At 36.7% G+C, this 18,863-nt stretch overlaps 1 protein-coding gene across 2 annotated transcripts in view; it reads left to right on the forward strand.

Annotated features, from left to right (window-relative positions):
- Positions 1–3,623: 3,623 nt before the first annotated feature.
- Positions 3,624–18,863, forward strand: part of Cap-G (Chromosome associated protein G) — a 47,986-nt gene continuing 32,746 nt past the window's right edge. For both annotated transcript variants that reach the window (XM_045729326.2, XM_045729327.2), the window contains exons 1-8: positions 3,624–3,748; positions 10,082–10,183; positions 11,462–11,695; positions 13,822–14,050; positions 15,339–15,475; positions 17,356–17,714; positions 17,844–18,039; positions 18,168–18,389. In XM_045729326.2, coding sequence (XP_045585282.2) covers positions 10,085–10,183; positions 11,462–11,695; positions 13,822–14,050; positions 15,339–15,475; positions 17,356–17,714; positions 17,844–18,039; positions 18,168–18,389 — 1,476 coding nt within the window. In that variant the 5' untranslated portion in view covers positions 3,624–3,748; positions 10,082–10,084. The remainder of the gene's footprint in view (positions 3,749–10,081; positions 10,184–11,461; positions 11,696–13,821; positions 14,051–15,338; positions 15,476–17,355; positions 17,715–17,843; positions 18,040–18,167; positions 18,390–18,863) is intronic.

Genomic DNA, 18,863 nt, shown 5'->3' on the forward strand with positions numbered 1-18,863 from the left:
TTGCGAGTATATTGTATCACCCCTAGTATGTATGTACTTTACCTGAATAAACATCTGAATTTGAATATTTTGAATTGTGTAACTAGCTTCAAAAGATTGTCACTTGCTTAGCTAAATGAACTATGAGGTTCAGTTCCTGAATCGATTATGTGCCTCTAACCCTTTCCACTTCCGCCCACAAGATGGGTATGGGGTGCATAATAAAGAAACTGAAATTTAATTTAAATTTCAATATTACACAACAGATCATGAAAAACCTTTAAAAGTGATTTGCCCGAAACGCTGCGCGTGCTAGTGGCTTTACAAGACTGTAATTACCATATTTGTATCCTCACATTCCTTATGTACATTCTTGTATATGCGTAAATAAATAAATAAATAAATAAATAAATGATTGTTGCAATACTGAGATGTTCCCAGCTTCGTACCTTGTACTGGGTTAGTATATTTAGATTATGTTTCACAGTCCTGAATATTGTTGGCTTTTACTGTTAGGTTTTTCATCAAGCTCCCATAGTTTAGGTCGTCTGGCATTTGTTGTTGTGATTTTTCACAGCCCTAATACTGGTGGCTCGTAACGATGCGAATTTCCATAAGTATACCATCATTCCAGATGTTTCGTTTTCTATGGACGACCAATTTTTCCCATTTATCTTACGATCCAAATATAGTTTAGTTTTTTCCTCTTTGCTCAATAACTGTAACATGCTCGTGTCCGAAGCTAGACACAAATACAACAAAATTATTAAGGATGGTAACAGAGTCCATTTCATGTGGTCTCCATCTCATGTTGGCCTCCGAATGCATGATAGAGCTGATAAGTTAGCCAATGAATCTGCCTTTAGAGGAGCCGTTGAGTGTAACCTTGGATTGTCAATGAGCAATCTGAGAGCAGCAGTACACCGAGAACTTCAACAAGATCTTGTAGATCTGAGGCAAAGTGAAATTGACACCAGTAATTCCATCTATCATCATACTATCATGCAAGAGGAGCCACACATCTATGGATCATCCAATAAAATCAGCAGACTTCTAGATGTTACTACTGCTCGGCTTAGACTCGGTTACAAGTATCTTTGGGAATTCTCATTATCTGCCGATGTAGACCTGACCAAATGTAAACTGTCAACAAAATTATACGCACACCCTCCGTCACTATGTGATGGAGTGCGAAAAGATACGTGAATTTAGAGACAATTCTATAACCAATGTTCCAGCGATGTGTAAATATTTCATTCAAAATGATCTGCTACCAGAAATTTTAGCCAAATATCCCCAGTTTGCTAACTGTAGGTAGTAACCGAGTGATTGTAACCTATCCACCGCTGCCCACTGGATGGGGGGCGGTGTGCAGGACAAACATACAAATTGTGACACTAGCTCTCCACATATGTCAGTTGCTTAATTTAGAACCTGTACTTGAGGTCGATCTCGAACCCATTGTTGATGTGACGACTTACATTGAATTTTGTAACTAGCTCATCAAGATTGTAACTTGCATAGCTAAATGAATTGTGGGGTTCAGTCCCTGAGCCCATTATGTGCCTCTGTATCCCTTTCAACTACCGCTCACAAGATGGGTATGGGGTGCATAATAAATGAACTAAACTAAACTGTGCTACTACTCAAAATTATGGTTCTACTACCCAAAATCACCTACATCCTCTAATTTCTCAGCACAAATCAGCTATTAGAACAAAAGCAAACTCTGGCATAACTGGCCACAGTGTTCAAGAGAGAACTGGATAAGCACCTCCAAAGGATACCTGATCAACCAGGCTGTGACTCATACGTCAGGCTGCGAGCAGCCGCGTCCAACAGCCTGGTTGATCAGTCCGGCAACCAGGCAACCCGTTCTCGCAAATTTAATAAGTCAATATTGACTTATTAGTTGCGTGCATAGGTGACATACTAAACATAATAGTTTCCCTTGAAAAGCTTCATAGAAAACACCAACCTTACCTAACCTACTTAGTATGTTAAAATAAGCATCTTATAGCTTCGTAATTACAATTGTTACTTAACCTATTATAGGTATAGGTTAGGTAATAATTGTAATTACGAAGCAATAAGATGCTTATCTTAACATACTAAGTAGGTTAGGTAAGGTCGGTGTTTTCTATGAAGCTTTTCAAGGTTTTAGTTTAGTTCATTTATTATGCACCCCATACCCATCTTGTGGGCGGTAGTGGAAAGGGTTACAGAGGCACATAATGGGCTCAGGGACTGAACCCCACAATTCATTTAGCTAAGCAAGTTACAATCTTCAAGGGAAACTATTATGTTAAGTATATGTCACCTATGCACCAGGAGGCCTGGTCGACGACCGGGCCGCGGGGACGCTAAGCCCCGGAAGCACCTCAAGGTAACCTCAAGGTAAGGTGGCCTCAGACAGCACTCGGTACCCTTACTTAAATATTTTAATATGTTAGATATTAAGTCACTGCACATCCTCTCAAGTGTACTCTATATAAAACTCTTAACTGTAATGCCAAATCTTACCTTAAATGCTTCCTAGAATGTTGTAACAGGACCCATGGGCACCACATTTGAAACAAATACCTATATTCCAAGAGTGCGACTTAACCAAACTAAAAATGTTCTGCAAATCGACCTTCCCAATCATGTCAAAGGCTGTACCTTTCTCAACCAGTTTAAGAGAGAAAACATAATTGGTAGAAACTTGAACAAAACCTAAAAGTTCACTTTATATTACAAGAATATAAACATGCCTCTAACATGTTTCTAAGATCACCACCAACAACATGCTTCTAAGATCAAACTACTTCCTTGATCATTCTATTTTGGCCTTCATGAAACTCTTGAGACACATGAGCACAGTGGGAAGAGAGGCTGTACGTCTCTCAACCATTTAAGAGAAAAACTAAATACTACCTAATAAACTCCATGTAACCTACCTTACCTCCTAAATGTCAACCCATGTCTTTTTTTCAAACAATAATATTTGTAGACCAACTTGTATAACTACTGATTTGCGCCTTTTTTTGTCAACTCAATTTGTGCTTTGATCTCATAGTATTAAATTCTAGTCTAAGTGTTTTCCCACACCTTGCCCGAATCGCTGTGAATATTAGTGGATTTAGGAGTAACATGTACTAGAGTTTTTAGTTTAGTTCATTTATTATGCACCCCATACCCATCTTGAGGGCGGTAGTGGAAAGGGTTACAGAGGCACATAATGGGCTCAGGGACTGAACCCCACAATTCATTTAACTAAGCAAGTTACAATCTTGATGAGCTAGTTACAAAATTCAATACAAGTCGTCACATCAACAATGGGTTCGTATGTACTAGCTCCATCTAGAAATCCAACATTATGGTTGTAACTCATCTTGTATGTATGTACTTTTTCCTGAATAAACATTTGATTTGATTTGGTATATTTTTGGAGTCCGTTTGGTCTAGTTTTCTTTCGTTATAAAGATTTACGTATGTATTATTAATACATACGTAATTATATATATATATATATAATACGTAATTAATACATACGTAATTATATATATATATATATATATATATATATATATATATATATATATATATATATATATATATATATATATAAATTTTTTTTAGGAAAAGGAACCATTGGGCGGCGTGTTGTTTAAAAAGAGAAGCAAACACAGCCCGTGGCGGGAGTCTCAGCTGACAGCTGCCAGTATTATTGTTTTCAGCTTTGTTGCCTTCTGTGGTGCCTCCCTGGCACTCTTTTCATATCAATCAGGTGAGGTCACTGATCCCCGGGTCTTCTGAAATGCGTAGAGGCAACACTGTAACTGTTGGACGACTTGTTGACTTATCAATAGTTCTGCAGGAGGGAGTGAAGTCCTGACGCTTGGACGCTCATATCCCGTATAGGTTATACCTCAATTTACCTGAAGGTCACTCATATTAGTGGCCTCGACGAGGACAGGAAGCTGGCTGCGGGTATAAATGATAATTTATAAAATTGCTATCATTTAATACCATAAGTTTTGTTCCATTAAAAACAGAGGGGCGGATCCTGTCATTTCACAAGAATTGATTAGTTTACATACTTTGGCTACTACTATATAAGCATTCTGATTTGGCACGTCCTGAGAATTAGCCTTCCTAACTGCTATAACAAGAAGTCAGTAATTTCAAAGCGATATATGACAGTGCTGGGAAGATGGGACACCACGAGCGTAGCTCTCATCCTGTAACTACACTTGTGTAATTACAGTTGAGTAATTAACAGGAGCCTTCACTGTCAAACTCGGCACACACAATATAGGACAGAAGATGCTTTTCTTAACCTCCCATAGGTTAATAAATCCTTGGACTTACCTACCTGCCAAAGCTATAAATGCCAAAACAGTATTGTATTTCAATTCAAAATTAAAATGGATATAATCTTCAGGAATATTAAGGGGGGGGGGGGGACATCATTGACAAGTTGCCAGCTTCCTGACCTCATTAAGGTCACAAGTAATGTTACCCCCTCCATATAAATTTGAGGTAAAATATATATTTTTTTATATTGTATAATCTGCCCCTCTCAAGTGGTTTGACACCATTAATTCCCCATTATATCTCAGCCCCTTGTCTTTATATCTCCTATGGCTGCAGAGTTCTACTGACTTAGAAGTGAGAGGAGTAGGTCAAGGTAATTATCTAACATAATTACTGACTGAACAAATGATCAGTATCCTTCCTTACTGATAGACAACTAAAAATAATAAATGCATGTACATGCCTATGTTATATGTATGGACCTAAGCTTTTGATAAGATACCAGATGAAAGACTGGCAAGGAAATTACAAGCACGTGTAATAAATGATAAAATTCTGGAGTTGGTGAAACTAAGGTTAAAACTAAGAAAGCAAAGGGTGATATTAAATGAAAGTGAATCTGATTAGAAAAATGTGGTGAGTGGAGTACTGCAAGGTTCCATCTTAGAGCTAGCCCACTTTATCATATAATGACATGACTGTGGGGGAAAAACTGACCTGTGGAATTTATTTATTTACAATTTATTAATTAATATTAATTTATTTCTTACATTAATTTATTTCGATAGCGGACTATGAATTTAAAGTGGACTGTATGATATTAAATTCCCACAAACCATTCCTACACAAGCTGGGGGTTTATTATTTATAGTCAGTCAAAATTAATCAATTGGTAGACATTCACTACAAAGTTAGTACTAATACTACATGGACTAGTAAATAAAATGGGAGAAATACAGCTTAACTGTGTGGTTGGTTATGGCCTGGACAACCAAATATGAACACGGATGATCACAGATTAATACTCCATGTAGGTGATGCTAGTATAATCACATGTTACATGTTGTACCAGGTAGTCGATTGCTAATTCTTCTTCCCCTTCAATTTCACCTGTCAAAAGGGGCGTGGGGGTCTTCAGTAATAATTGTAACCAATATATGACAGCTCTATCAGGAGAAATGAATATAAGTAATTATTAATGGATAATTACCCTTTTGGGTGGTTTGCCATGTGTCCTAACCGGAATAGCCTAATCTATATAACTGGCCAGAAATACCTGTAGTTAGAATTAACGGGTTATCAGGTTCAGAACACTTCCCTTGTTGTTGATGCCGATTGTGCTGATGAGGGAGCTGTTTACATCCCACAACACTGAGTCTAGAGGGAAAAATATTGAGGAGCTTCGAGCGAACTCCTAGCGAAACTTTGTTGTTAAATTTAATGGTGTCTGCCCCTCTCCCACTCACACATCTGGCGTCTTCTCCAGACAAGTTTTATCAAGAAGTGGAAAGAGGGTTCATATTTAATCTATTTTAGTACAGTATTGATAATTAAGTTGGTAAAGGGAAATGTTTTTATGATAACAGTCCAGAGACTGATGTTTTAAGAAGAATTCCCAATATTATTAGCTGGTGAATTTAATAGCAACATGGCAATATCCCTGTTTTCTTCCGAGGAAAATTCCCCTGCAATCTTGTTTTTTTTAAGTTAACCTAGATGTTTTGGGTTAATTTATTAGTATAAAAACAGCAATATTTTCTGCATACAGGTATTGTATTGAAAGTTAGTATATGGTGTTGTTTTTTCCGACAATGACAATATTACAAACCACATCAGATTTGCAGACGATATCTATGGTAAAGTACATCAGATTTGCAGACGATATCTATGGTAAAGTAAGAAGCAAAAATAATATTTAGGCAATATAAAAAGATCTACATGAATTCTTCAAATGGTCAGATGACTGACAAATGCATTTTTGATATTAAAAGATGCAAGATCTTGTATGTAGGGTATAATGTTCAATCATATCAACAACACTATCTAGGATGATGAAAAGGACCTAGGATCCATCAGTCATTGAAAGATGCACAAGGACTTCTATAACAAATCATGAACAAAAGTGAAAGTAACATTACATCCCTTTTAATTTTTATGCAAGTTGGTCTATACAGTATCTTTATCCACAAAACCCCAAATCCAAGTTTCAAGTAAATCCAACTTTTTTAAAAAATCATGACACTTTAGGGGTTCACAAGAACACTCCCGTTTTCAAATTCATCTATCCTGGCTCCAAACTGAGCTAGAAGAGCGATTCAAAGTGAATTCAGGAGGTAATCTTTCAAACATTTCAAATACTGTACCTGTATGCTACATAGTCTCCCTGGCTTGGTGGCTTTTTGATTGTTACTCTTTTCAAATAATAATAAGTTGATACTCTATTGTTATGAGGAAACCCCCCGTAATTTTAAGCAATATTTGGAAAATTGTTTATTGAAGTTAATGTAATTACCTAAGTGTAATTACCTAAGTGTAGTTACAGGATGAGAGCTACGCTCGTGGTGTCCCGTCTTCCCAGCACTCTTTGTCATATAACGCTTTGAAACTACTGACGGTCTTGGCCTCCACCACCTTTTCACTTAACTTGTTCCAACCGTCTACCACTCTATTTGCGAAGGTGAATTTTCTTATATTTCTTCGGCATCTGTGTTTAGCTAGTTTAAATCTATGACCTCTTGTTCTTGAAATTCCAGGTCTCAGGAAGTCTTCCCTGTCGATTTTATCAATTCCTGTAACTATTTTGTATGTAGTGATCATATCACCTCTTTTTCTTCTGTCTTCTAGTTTTGGCATATTTAATGCTTCTAACCTCTCCTCGTAGCTCTTGCCCTTCAGTTCTGGGAGCCACTTAGTAGCATGTCTTTGCACCTTTTCCAGTTTGTTGATGTGCTTCTTAAGATATGGGCACCACACAACAGCTGCATATTCTAGCTTTGGCCTAACAAAAGTCATGAACAATTTCTTTAGTATATCGCCATCCATGTATTTAAATGCAATTCTGAAGTTAGAAAGCATAGCATAGGCTCCTTGCACAATATTCTTTATGTGGTCCTCAGGTGATAGTTTTCTATCTAGAACCACTCCTAGATCTCTTTCTTTATCAGAATTCTTTAAAGATTTCTCACATAATATATAGGTTGTGTGGGGTCTATGTTCTCCTATTCCACATTCCATAACATGACATTTATTAACATTAAATTCCATTTGCCAAGTGGTGCTCCATATACTTATTTTGTCCAGGTCTTCTTGAAGGGCATGACAGTCATCTAAATTTCTTATCCTTCCTATTATCTTAGCATCATCAGCAAACATGTTCATATAATTCTGTATACCAACTGGTAGATCATTTATGTACACAATAAACATCACTGGTGCAAGAACTGAACCCTGTGGTACTCCACTTGTGACATTTCTCCATTCTGATACATTGCCTCTGATTACTGCCCTCATTTTTCTATCAGTCAGAAAATTTTTCATCCATGATAGAAGCTTACCTGTCACCCCTCCAATATTTTCCAGTTTCCAGAACAACCTCTTATGTGGAACTCTGTCGAAAGCCTTTTTTAGGTCCAGATAGATGCAGTCAACCCAACCATCTCTTTCCTGTAATATCTCTGTGGCTCGATCATAGAAACTGAGTAAATTCGATACACAGGATCTTCCAGATCGAAAACCATACTGTCTGTCTGATATTATATCATTTCTCTCTAGGTGTTCTACCCATTTAGTTTTGATTAGTTTTTCCAATACTTTCACTATTACACTTGTCAATGATACAGGTCTATAATTGAGGGGGTCTTCCCTGCTGCCACTTTTGTAGATTGGAACTATGTTAGCCTGTTTCCACCCGTCTGCTACGATTCCTGTACACAGGGATGCCTGAAAGATCAGGTGAAGTGGAATGCTGAGCTCAGATGCACATTCTCTCAGAACCCATGGTGAAACGCCATCTGGGCCAGCTGCTTTGTTCTTACCGAGCTCCTTGAGCATTTTTTCCACTTCCATTTTTGCACACCATGTGTGTACAAATTGCAGTCTAGAAATTCCTGAATACTATTTTGTTGTCAATCTTGCAAGTATTGATTTAATACTAGCAATTGGAAAATATTACAAAAAAAGGAATTATAATCAGAAATAACAGCTTTCTGAGGATGATGAAGTAAATCAGATCTGTGCAGGTAAATCGGAATGTCTGTCCAAAAAGATACAGCTCAAAAGGAGTACAATGCAAACAAAAGGTGCTTCGTACTGGGTAACTTAACAGAATTGTACGGAAAATATAGAGAAACTAATTCTGGCATAGTATTTTCATCATTTGCACATATAAAAATTCAAAACCAATGGTTTCTATAATGAGAAAGGCCTGCCATATTTTTATACAAAGAAAACGTGTATTCAGCCGTCAACAAAATAAGTGCATGCTGCATTATTGCATGGATTGTCTTCTTCATTGGTGTTGTTGACTTAATATAATGTCAATATTAGCAGATAAAGATACTGGTTGATGACCGGGCCGCGGGGTCGCTAAGCCTTGAAATCACCTCAAGGTAACTTCAAGGTAAGGTACTGTAGGATATGCTCAATGTATAATTACTGATCAATCAATTATGGAAATGCATACAGCAACAACTGTTTATTTCATTGAAATTCTTTCAACTAGATTTATTTTCTTTTACATCACCTGTTACAAACTCCTCATCTGTAACTGGGGTTATTTTAAACACACTGATCCTTCTCTAGTCCAGAGATCCCTAACTTCAGTGGAAATGCAGTGTAATGTTTAAGGCCAGATAAAATAGAGCATAAGAATATCCCATATTATTAATTACAACTACAGTACCACTATATACACTACTGACGAGGTCTACCCATGCAACACTAGCCCACACGCTAGCTTTCATCTACGGTAACACCTTCAAGCGCCCCACTAGCCCTCTCGCTAGCATGCTCACACAGTGAAGTTTTCCAGCGTTCCACTAGTCCACTCGCTAGCATGTTCCAAAGGGGAAGTCTTCCAGCGCTCCACTTGCATCCTCGTTAGTTTGCTCCAGCAGAGGTGTCCCAAGGTAGACCTGTGTACTGCTTCACTCTCTCTGCTGTCTGCCACCAGTCACCAGTACCTCATCACCTCCAAGAACAGCAGACTAGAAGATAGGAAACATTATTAATAAGAGGGTTAACTGTTTTAATTCCGAACCTGGATCATAGATGGCGCCGAGGTTCGTCACATCACCATACTGTACACTGTATTGTAAAAATATGAAGTGCGTGTACTTGGGAATTTTTCAGACAACTATCCATTTTCACATAGGATAGCCCTCGGTATTCATTACACAAATGATTACACAATTCTACAACTATTTGTAGTAGTGTACTGTATTATAAAAAGAATGGAGAATTGATGCATAATAGTTATCATATTATCAACTTATTAACTTTATTATCAACATTTATATCAACACAAATTATTGCACTCCTTGTATTTATTACACCTATTTTCATATCCTGAAATATGGCAATGTGGTTTATATTTTTTGATCGACAATATTCAAATCATATCTAGTTTAACAATACATTTTTCAACAAAATTTCCTGGTTTTACATATATAAAAATCACATATCGATTGTACACTCACACAATTTGTTAATTACTGTACCACTGTTTTGGGAAATTATACAGTATTTATCAATATATTTAATGTATGTAAATTAGTATACAATAACAATGCTCTCTTTGTTCCAGACAATGAAGATGACCAAGTTAAAACAAATATTCTCAGACTGCCAACGCACAGTAGCATCTCACCCTAAACTTGTGAAAACCTTGATCCAGACATATTTAAAGGTACATGTGCAGTACTATATATCATGTCCAACAGTAACATTTGATTCCATACAGTTTTCTTCCAATATTTTATAATCACTGTACAGTACTTACTACTTATTTTCCTTCCCAACTGAGTGATTATCATGTCTTTCAAACTGCAGACATTTTATCATCATCACAAGGTAAAAGATAAACTAAATGGTGAATCAACAGAGGAATTTGACAGATGAAGTGACTGATGCCATAGCAAATTGGGACTGCAGGTAATTGCATGTATAGTATTAAGATGGATCTTGAACTTCTGAATAGATAGAAATGTTGTAACTAACTTCTGTTTATTGTTGACACGAGTCACAATTCTGTTCATTATGTTTTGGAACATTTTTCCTCCATCTTTTCGGTAGCTCATGAGACTAAAGGAAGTCCTGAAACACATAATTGGTAGAAACGTGAACAGAAGATAAAAGTTCACTTTATATTACAAGAATGTAAACATGCCTCTAACATGTTTCTAATATCACCACCACCAACATGTTTCTAAGATCAAACTACTTCCTTAACCATTGTATTTAGGCCTTCATGAAACTCTTGACACATGAGTACAGTGGGAAGAACTTATCAGGAGATTAACCAAAGTATCGGGACTGATCAGAAATCACTCAAAATGGTGAGCGCTCTGCTTGCATGTATTTTCTTGTAGATTTATAAATTTTCTGATGCAAGTAATGATGTTCTTTTTACAGCTATAGTGATCAATGATTTATATATTTATGACCTTTCTGGGTAATAATTATTAATTAATGATATTATTATTATAATAATTATCGTAATTACTAATTATTCATCCTTCTGCTGGGTCATGAAGGAAGCCGGCCTTGGGTGAAAGGGGGCTGTGACGATCTCTGTCTGGAAAACATAGTTGAGTTAGAGACAACAGTTATCAGAGTTATATGTTCATCAGTTGGCAAATGACAGACAGTTATCAGACAACTTTATCAGTCATCTATATTCAGATTGTCATCAGTCAGTGGACAATCTCAATCATTCAGTTATTCTTTTGTAATCAGTAGGCTTTTGATGAACATGTGGTGTAATTAAATATTTTTTGAAAATGTTGATACTCTGCTATATACGATACTTGATGTCAAGTGTACAGTCAATAAGGAAGCTGATCTTGGATAATTTTGTAGACTCTCCGTTACTAAAACTGTGAGGAAAGTCATCTTGTACATAATACAATTATTAAATTACTTTACGATTAAAAAGATCACTGTTGAGTTTATTAATTTTTTACAGAGTGATTTCAACAAGTTTGTTTCGGAATTTATAAGTCTCCTGCAGCAATCACTTATTTATGGAGACAAACAACCTGCAGTTGAAAGAACTCTAAACTTTGTGGCAAAGTTTGCAACTACTAGAAAGGAGGAAAAGGAGACCAGTGATGAACAAGAGGATAAAGAACAGGAACAAGATGAAGAGGAAGAAGAAGCAGACCCATTCCTTGTGAATTTGATTCAGTATCTCCTAAAGGTGAGTGATGTACTGTAATGGCACATATTCTGGTACTGTATTCTTATTTATTATTTTTGTATTTGTTTGTGCTATACAGTATAGTACTGTATAGTTCACATAACCTAATATAATAAAGCTGTGAGGTACGGCTGTTTGTCTGCTGGAGTGGAATGGTGCTATTTATCTGACATTACTTTATATAATGTGAATAATATAACAAATGGACAAATTATACAGTGTATTTTTGTTATACAATATGTATAACTGTCACTACAGGTGGCCTGCAGTTTTTGTGGTACTATAATGGAGTACAGTACAGGATTGTGGGTTTGGTGGCATATCAGAAAGCACTTGTATCACAGTGAGTGGGGTGAAATTTGCTTTGTGTTAAGTTTCAAGTGATTAATGCAAATAATTGAGGCTGATCCTAATAATCTAACTTATTCTGGACAATGTCGGGCTCCCGCACAATAAATTTGTTTGTATTTTTGTCACAATTTGGGTTAAGTTTATGTATCACCTAATTATTTCCCTATTCTGCACTTCTGAGTTTGATATACTTGTATGCAGTATTTTATCTGTAGAGCTTTTGCAGGCATGTAACCCCTGTACAAATCGGTGGCAGTGTACAGGTAGAGTAAGGACTTAAAAACATGGGTCTTTGAGGTACAAAAATCAATAAGTTAATAAACAGCAAGATTGTAGCAATGGTTCTAGGATGGTTTAGGCATGTTGAATAAATGAATGATGATAGCCTAATAAAGAGTGAATTGAAGTGAATTTGAGGGTAGGAGGAAGGGAGGAAGGCCAAGGTGGTGGTGGATGGACGCAGCAAGTGTGTGTGAGGAAATGGAACACAAGAGTGAGCAGTACAAGAGATAGGTGAGACACAGCTGGGTGGAAGAGGTTTATAAGAAGTGAATGTAATCGTATATACTGTGCTGTACTGTATACAGTACAGTAGTTTTATGAGAGGCCACTCCAGACCGACAACCAGAGCGCAACTCCATAGTCTCCTGAGACTGATGGATGCCTACTACTACTACTACTGTATACTGAATGATAGTTCATGAGGAAAATTGTACACTGGGTCTTAGAAAGCAGCGATGAGATGCTAAACCAGGTACCATTGTACCATATTCATTGAGAAGAATATAAATAGATGAGTGATATTTCAGTGTTTTTATTATCTATAACATTTTTCACTATTATTTGCCTCCCCACCACTTGAAAGATGGAAATTACTGGGAAGGGGAAGACACTTAAGCAATACAGTACCTTACAAATGAATAAGTGCATTTACTCCAAAATTTTAAACACATGTTCTGAATCTTGTTAATATTCATAAGACAGACATACCTTGTTTAGAACTAACTCTTGCAGTACTAATTCATTATGCTGTTGTTTAGCAGCCATTGTCTGTTATTGGAATTTAACAAAAAAATAGAATGATTAAAATCCATTTCAATACTGTATTATGCAGTTGTCATTGATGTTTTAATTTTGTTGTTTTTAGTCATTCTAATGGTACATTTGCTAGATTTTTGTCTGCAGTTGTCCTATGGATTGTGTGTTAGATTTTTCAATTATATAAAAATGACATATCAGACAGAAATGAAGCTTTCAGCTTGTTAATATTGTAATTCAGTTTATTTGCCAGAGTAAATACTGTATATATTGTTTCTTCATGGAGGCATCTTGGATGTACAGTAGCAGGATTTACAGTATGCGTCATCGAAGCCATTATGCACGTACAATACTGTAATGTAGGAGCATTGTGATTGCAACTGTGTAGTTGCAAAGTCACAGACAGCCGCAGTCAGTCATTGTCAGGCCAAGCTGTGACTGACTGTGTTTCATTATATTCAATGCTGTTTTAACTATTAATAGTAACCATGTTTGTTTTAAAGACTAAATATTGGGCATAAATTTGAAAACATGTTCAAGAGAAAGCATGCTCTGGAATCTTTAATCTTCTTTTACAAGCTTACAATATTGTGAGTGATTTGCTACCAACTTTTAACCCTGATAGCAAGTACACTTGTGTACCTTTAAAAAATGTTTGTTCCTTACACTATATATACAAAGATAGAGTACTCTAATATCTAACTTTTATGTAAATATTTTTACATGCTTTTTTACAGAACCATGAAGCTAATAGCCAGGCAGTGCGTTATCGTGTTTGTCAGCTGATAAACAAGATACTTAATTATATGGGTGAAGAAGCTGTCATTGATGATGAATTATATAATAATATCTATGATACCATGCTACACCGTCTACAAGACAAAGTGCCCTTAGTAAGAGTACAAGCTGTATTAGCTCTGGGGCGTCTACAAGACCCGCGGAACAAAGAGTGCCCGGTTATAAAAGGTAAGCACTGAAATTGTATCTGACGGTATATATAACAATAGTAATGGTGGAATGAAATCTATACTACATAGTTTTAAATAACCTTCAAAATATTGATGATAAGTAGGTTGCATAATAGAAAACAATCATTTGCAGCAAGGATCGACACAAGTCTCCTGGGTTGTTCAAGGTACATATGGAGGTTAAAGTCCGTATTCTAGAGGAAGGTTGGAGTTCAGTGTGGTATAAATCAATGGAGTTTTGCAATTTTAATCAAAGATATGCAGGTAATGCAGTTTTGGCAGTAAATGTTGACAATATATCTAGCACAGGTCACCCCTCAATGAATACAAATTTGTTCAGCATGCTAGTGTGCACAGTTAAGTAAAATCAACATCTTATTTACCTAACAAGATGAGAATTTTTCCTGCGAATGAATTAATGGCAGCAAGTTGAGAGTAGCACTCGTGTGTACTGTTGTTTGATCAACCCACCCTCCTGAAATGATAGTAACTATTTGGAGAAAGTGCCAATATGTAGTGATGGTCCACCAGTAAACCCCTTTGTTTAAAAAAAAAAGTTAGGAAAAATATTGCTGAAACAGGCTTAAACATTCCTAGGCCTGGTATGGCACATATATTTACTATGTTAGGCCTAGGAGTGCAAGGAGAGGTTAGGTAAGATTAAATTAGGTCTCATATGTTTGTTGTAGTTTAAAGTTTCTGGCTTGTACAAATTCATTCATACAAAAGTGTAAATTATGAAGTTCTCCACCAGCTGCTTCCATCAATGTACCATAAAATAAAAACATAAATCTATGAGTAAATCTTTGGGACAGTATGTCGAATCAAACTCATTTTCTGGGTCATCTCAGAGTCATTTGCATGTAAAATTGGATTTGGGCACCATTGGGGCCTCCAAACTCCCTGTAAGTTTATGTGGACTTCAGATTATTTTTAGTTCATCATGGCCTAGTTTCTAGTGCATACATCTGGTGTGACTCAGGATGCGAGTTCAATTCCACACACTGCTCCAAACATTTTCTCATATTAATCACATGATTGTGATTTCTTTGTGTATTATTATTATTCACATTTATTTTCCCCTTGATTTTACTTCAATTCCTATTTAATTAATCCTCCTCCTCCTGTGTTGTGTGGAACGGACCAGCAATTGGTGCTGAGATTCGAGTGATGTCAAGGAGCCTGCAAAATGTATACATTGGCAAACAATTACTTCTTTAATATCTGCTTCATTGATGAATGAAGCTAACTAATCTTCTCATGTTCTTGTGATTTTTTTTTTTCAGCGTACCGGTATCATATGTGTATGGACCCTAACCCTGATGTTCGTCGTGCTGTGTTAACAAACATAGCAATCACTTTTCAAACTCTGCCAGATATTTTGGAACGTACTCGTGATGTTAGAGATCTTGTGCGCCGTCAGGTAGGCATTGCACTGTTGAGGGAATGTCATTACTTTCAAGCCCCATGCAGTTGAGGCTGAAACTCAATCAACAACAATGATCCATTTTTTTTTTATTTATGTAGATAAAATAATGGATCAACACAGTTTTAAAATTATTACCAGGAAATGATACCTATAGTAATATGAAAGATAATATTTTCTCTTAAGACTTCTACTTTGAAACATTTACCTTTAAAACCTAGAGACAAACTATTTGGGCAGGTTTCTATTTTGTCCTTTGAAATCTATATTGAATTTTTTAATTAATTATTATTGTGATGTATTTTAAGTGCTATAGTATTTGCCTCTGTTTTCTCGAATATCTTGGATAGTTTCTCTTGTATTCCTATACATGTATTTGGTATATTCGCTCTCACTTGTATAACTTTTCCAATCCTATTCCTGGACTCCATGAACTGTATATATGACTCTCAGTTGTCTTGCTTATATATACTTTCATGTTATCCAGTTCCAAAATACAGAATCCAAGAGCTGTCTGTCCCATCAAATTGGCATTTCATTCATGTTAATTAAGTAAATTAAACTTTTCTTTATCCATAAGTATTTTGTTCTTATTATAACCCAAAAATGGTCTCATTGTGTTAGCTGGCTTATTATGCTTTTTGCTGCTTGGTTTGACTTACTTGATGGCAGTTACATTAAAATTACATCACTGGGTTGTGTGTCGGTGATGGATTGCTGAAATTTGATAAAATTGGGAGACTGACCACCGATAGTTTAGGATCTTGGCTTCAAATGGCAAGATAAGTAGAATGGATAGTGGTAAATCATATAGAGTTATAGTTGAGGTACAATATATTGTTAAACATAGTATCTTGCAGGAACTTCCCAGTAACAGGAAGTTGTTGGGGTCATCTCGTTTACGCTTATACTACCTGTTGGAGATTTCGAGGATCACTGTCTCTGTAGCCTGGTCTCTGACCCGGCCTCCTGCTTTCGGGTCTGATCAACCAGGCTGTAACACTTAGTGGGCCAGCTAGAGGCTTAGGGTCTGCGCAATAATATCCCTGCCAAAAAAAAAAAAAAAACAAGTGTTTGACACAGCTGCTCCCAGCCAGGTGTACGAGTTAGTCTGCTTGATCAGATATCCTTTGAAGGTGCTTGTTGAGTTCTCTTCTGAACACTGCAAGAGGGCTGGTTTTGTAGATGGAATTTAATGCATAATTGAAGAAATTTAATGCATAATTGTTTTAATTTTGTATGGTTCCAAAAATTCATTGTATTATCAGTTCTTATATTTCAATTTCAGTATTGAATTGACCTTATGTCAAGCATTCATTGTTTAGTGAAGTATGATTCTAAATACTCCAGCCAGTATTGTAGCTCCACGATATAAATTAACTGACTGTGAGGCACCGTCTCAAAGACCTTCTGGCAGTCTAGGGATGTGTAGTCTGCCAACCTTTCTTTTACTGCCTAGTCTTCATCCTGTCGTAAAATTATGTTGGCTCACGAGCTAAGATTTGTCTCGTCTGAACCCATGTTGGTGATGGTTTGTGCTGTCCAAACATTGCTCATCATTTTGACCATGTTTTGTGAAAAAAATTTACCTTTCTCACCTTCATACAGTGGAGAGGTATTTGCCTTTAAAAGTTACAAGATTTTGTAGGAAGAGGGAGGTGATGATATTCAAGAGGATGATTGACAGACTGGATATTGTTTTAACCTATGACCCCATTTCAATTCCTGCTGGGGGTGACGGTGCTGTTTTAGATTTGCCTGATTTTTCAAATTATGCTAATTTATAGAGTACAGTATTACCATTTGTTATGGTTATAACCATAAGTCATCACTGGTGTTGTGCAGAGTAACTATTAAAGTATGATATATCTTTACAGGCATACTCGGTACTCTCTCAGAAAGTTCACCTGAGATCCTTAACAATTGCACAACGAGTGAGGCTCATCTCTGAGGGCCTGAAGGACCGCAGTGACATGGTACGGTCCTGTGTAGAAAAAAATCTGATACAGGCATGGTTGCGTATGGTGGATGGTAATGTGCTGGACCTCCTAACGTGTCTTGATGTTGAGGCCTCTGTTACTGAAGCAGAATTGACCCTTAAGACCATTTTTCAGGATGTTCCATATGTTGATCTAATTGACAATTTTGGACTTGCTAAAGAAGAACGTATTGTAAGTCCAAGTGATCTTCGTCCTGAGTCTGCACTGTATTGGCGATGCCTAGCTCAGTATCTAAGGTAAGTTTACTGGCCTTTTATATTGCCAATATTTTCTAGTTTACCAGTCAGCATATTGTGTACTATTGTAGAATTATTTTCAAATGTTCTGGAATTTTAAGACTAAACTTGAATTATAACATTTTCTAGGGATGAGGGAGCAGAAGAGGCATTAGAGACGGTACTTCCTGAGCTCACACATTTCTGCTCATATGTAAAAGACTATGTGATGACAGAAGTGATGGATACTGGCGATGAACAGGAGATAGCTGTTCACTGCATGGAGAGAGAATTTGCTACCAATCAGCTTGTTGAAATGACTATGCTCTATGATCTTGCTGATGAGGTAATATTGAAAACATCAAAATGCGTATTGTGCTTAATTAATAGTAAATGATAATGTAATAGGTACATGAAATACTGGTGAAGGTGCAGTGATGTCTTGTGTAGCATTTGTTTTTCCATCACCACAAGGTTGGACGCCGTTCTTTGGATCAGCTGGTACGAACACTTCTGGTATCTGACAAAGTAGGAGAGTCCTTAGTGAAGGGATTAGTGAAAGTCTTTGGAAAGCTTCATCCACCCACTACTAGAATCAACCAGCTAGCTGAAATTATATCCGAGGTGCGAGAACCTGTTTGCAAGTCAGTTGAGCGACCACTGACTGATGAGGAAAAACGGAAAAGGAAGCTACAGGTAGGGATTATTGGTTAAATTGTCCAATCCTGTAAGTGATACTGTGGTATGGTTCTGGGGTACTCTCTCTTATGTTTTCCAGGCATACCACTAAGACCTGGTTGTAACACTGCTTGCTTGTCTTACTAAGAATCTGTCTATAGACACTTGTTTTTCCCCTATGTTTTAACACTTATCTGTAGTGAGACATCACATTGTCTCACTTTGAATGATCTCTTGTTCTTCCTCCATCCTCATCCTCACAAGTATTTTCTTACGTTGAACTTTACCACCGATTTTCTTGGAACCCATATCGTGATATACAATAAGAACTTTTATGTTCAGAAACCAAAAAGCACAAAAACAATGAAATTCTTCACAAAGAATTCAAGCGCAGTCGTCACTTGGCGGGAGACACTGGTAAACTGAAGCGTGCCACGTGCTCTGTCGGCCCATGCGTGTACTGCAATAACAAACTCAAGCACCAAGGCAAAC

The sequence above is a fragment of the Procambarus clarkii genome, chromosome 94 (genome assembly GCF_040958095.1).
Source record: "Procambarus clarkii isolate CNS0578487 chromosome 94, FALCON_Pclarkii_2.0, whole genome shotgun sequence".
Taxonomy (NCBI): Eukaryota; Metazoa; Arthropoda; class Malacostraca; order Decapoda; family Cambaridae; genus Procambarus; species Procambarus clarkii.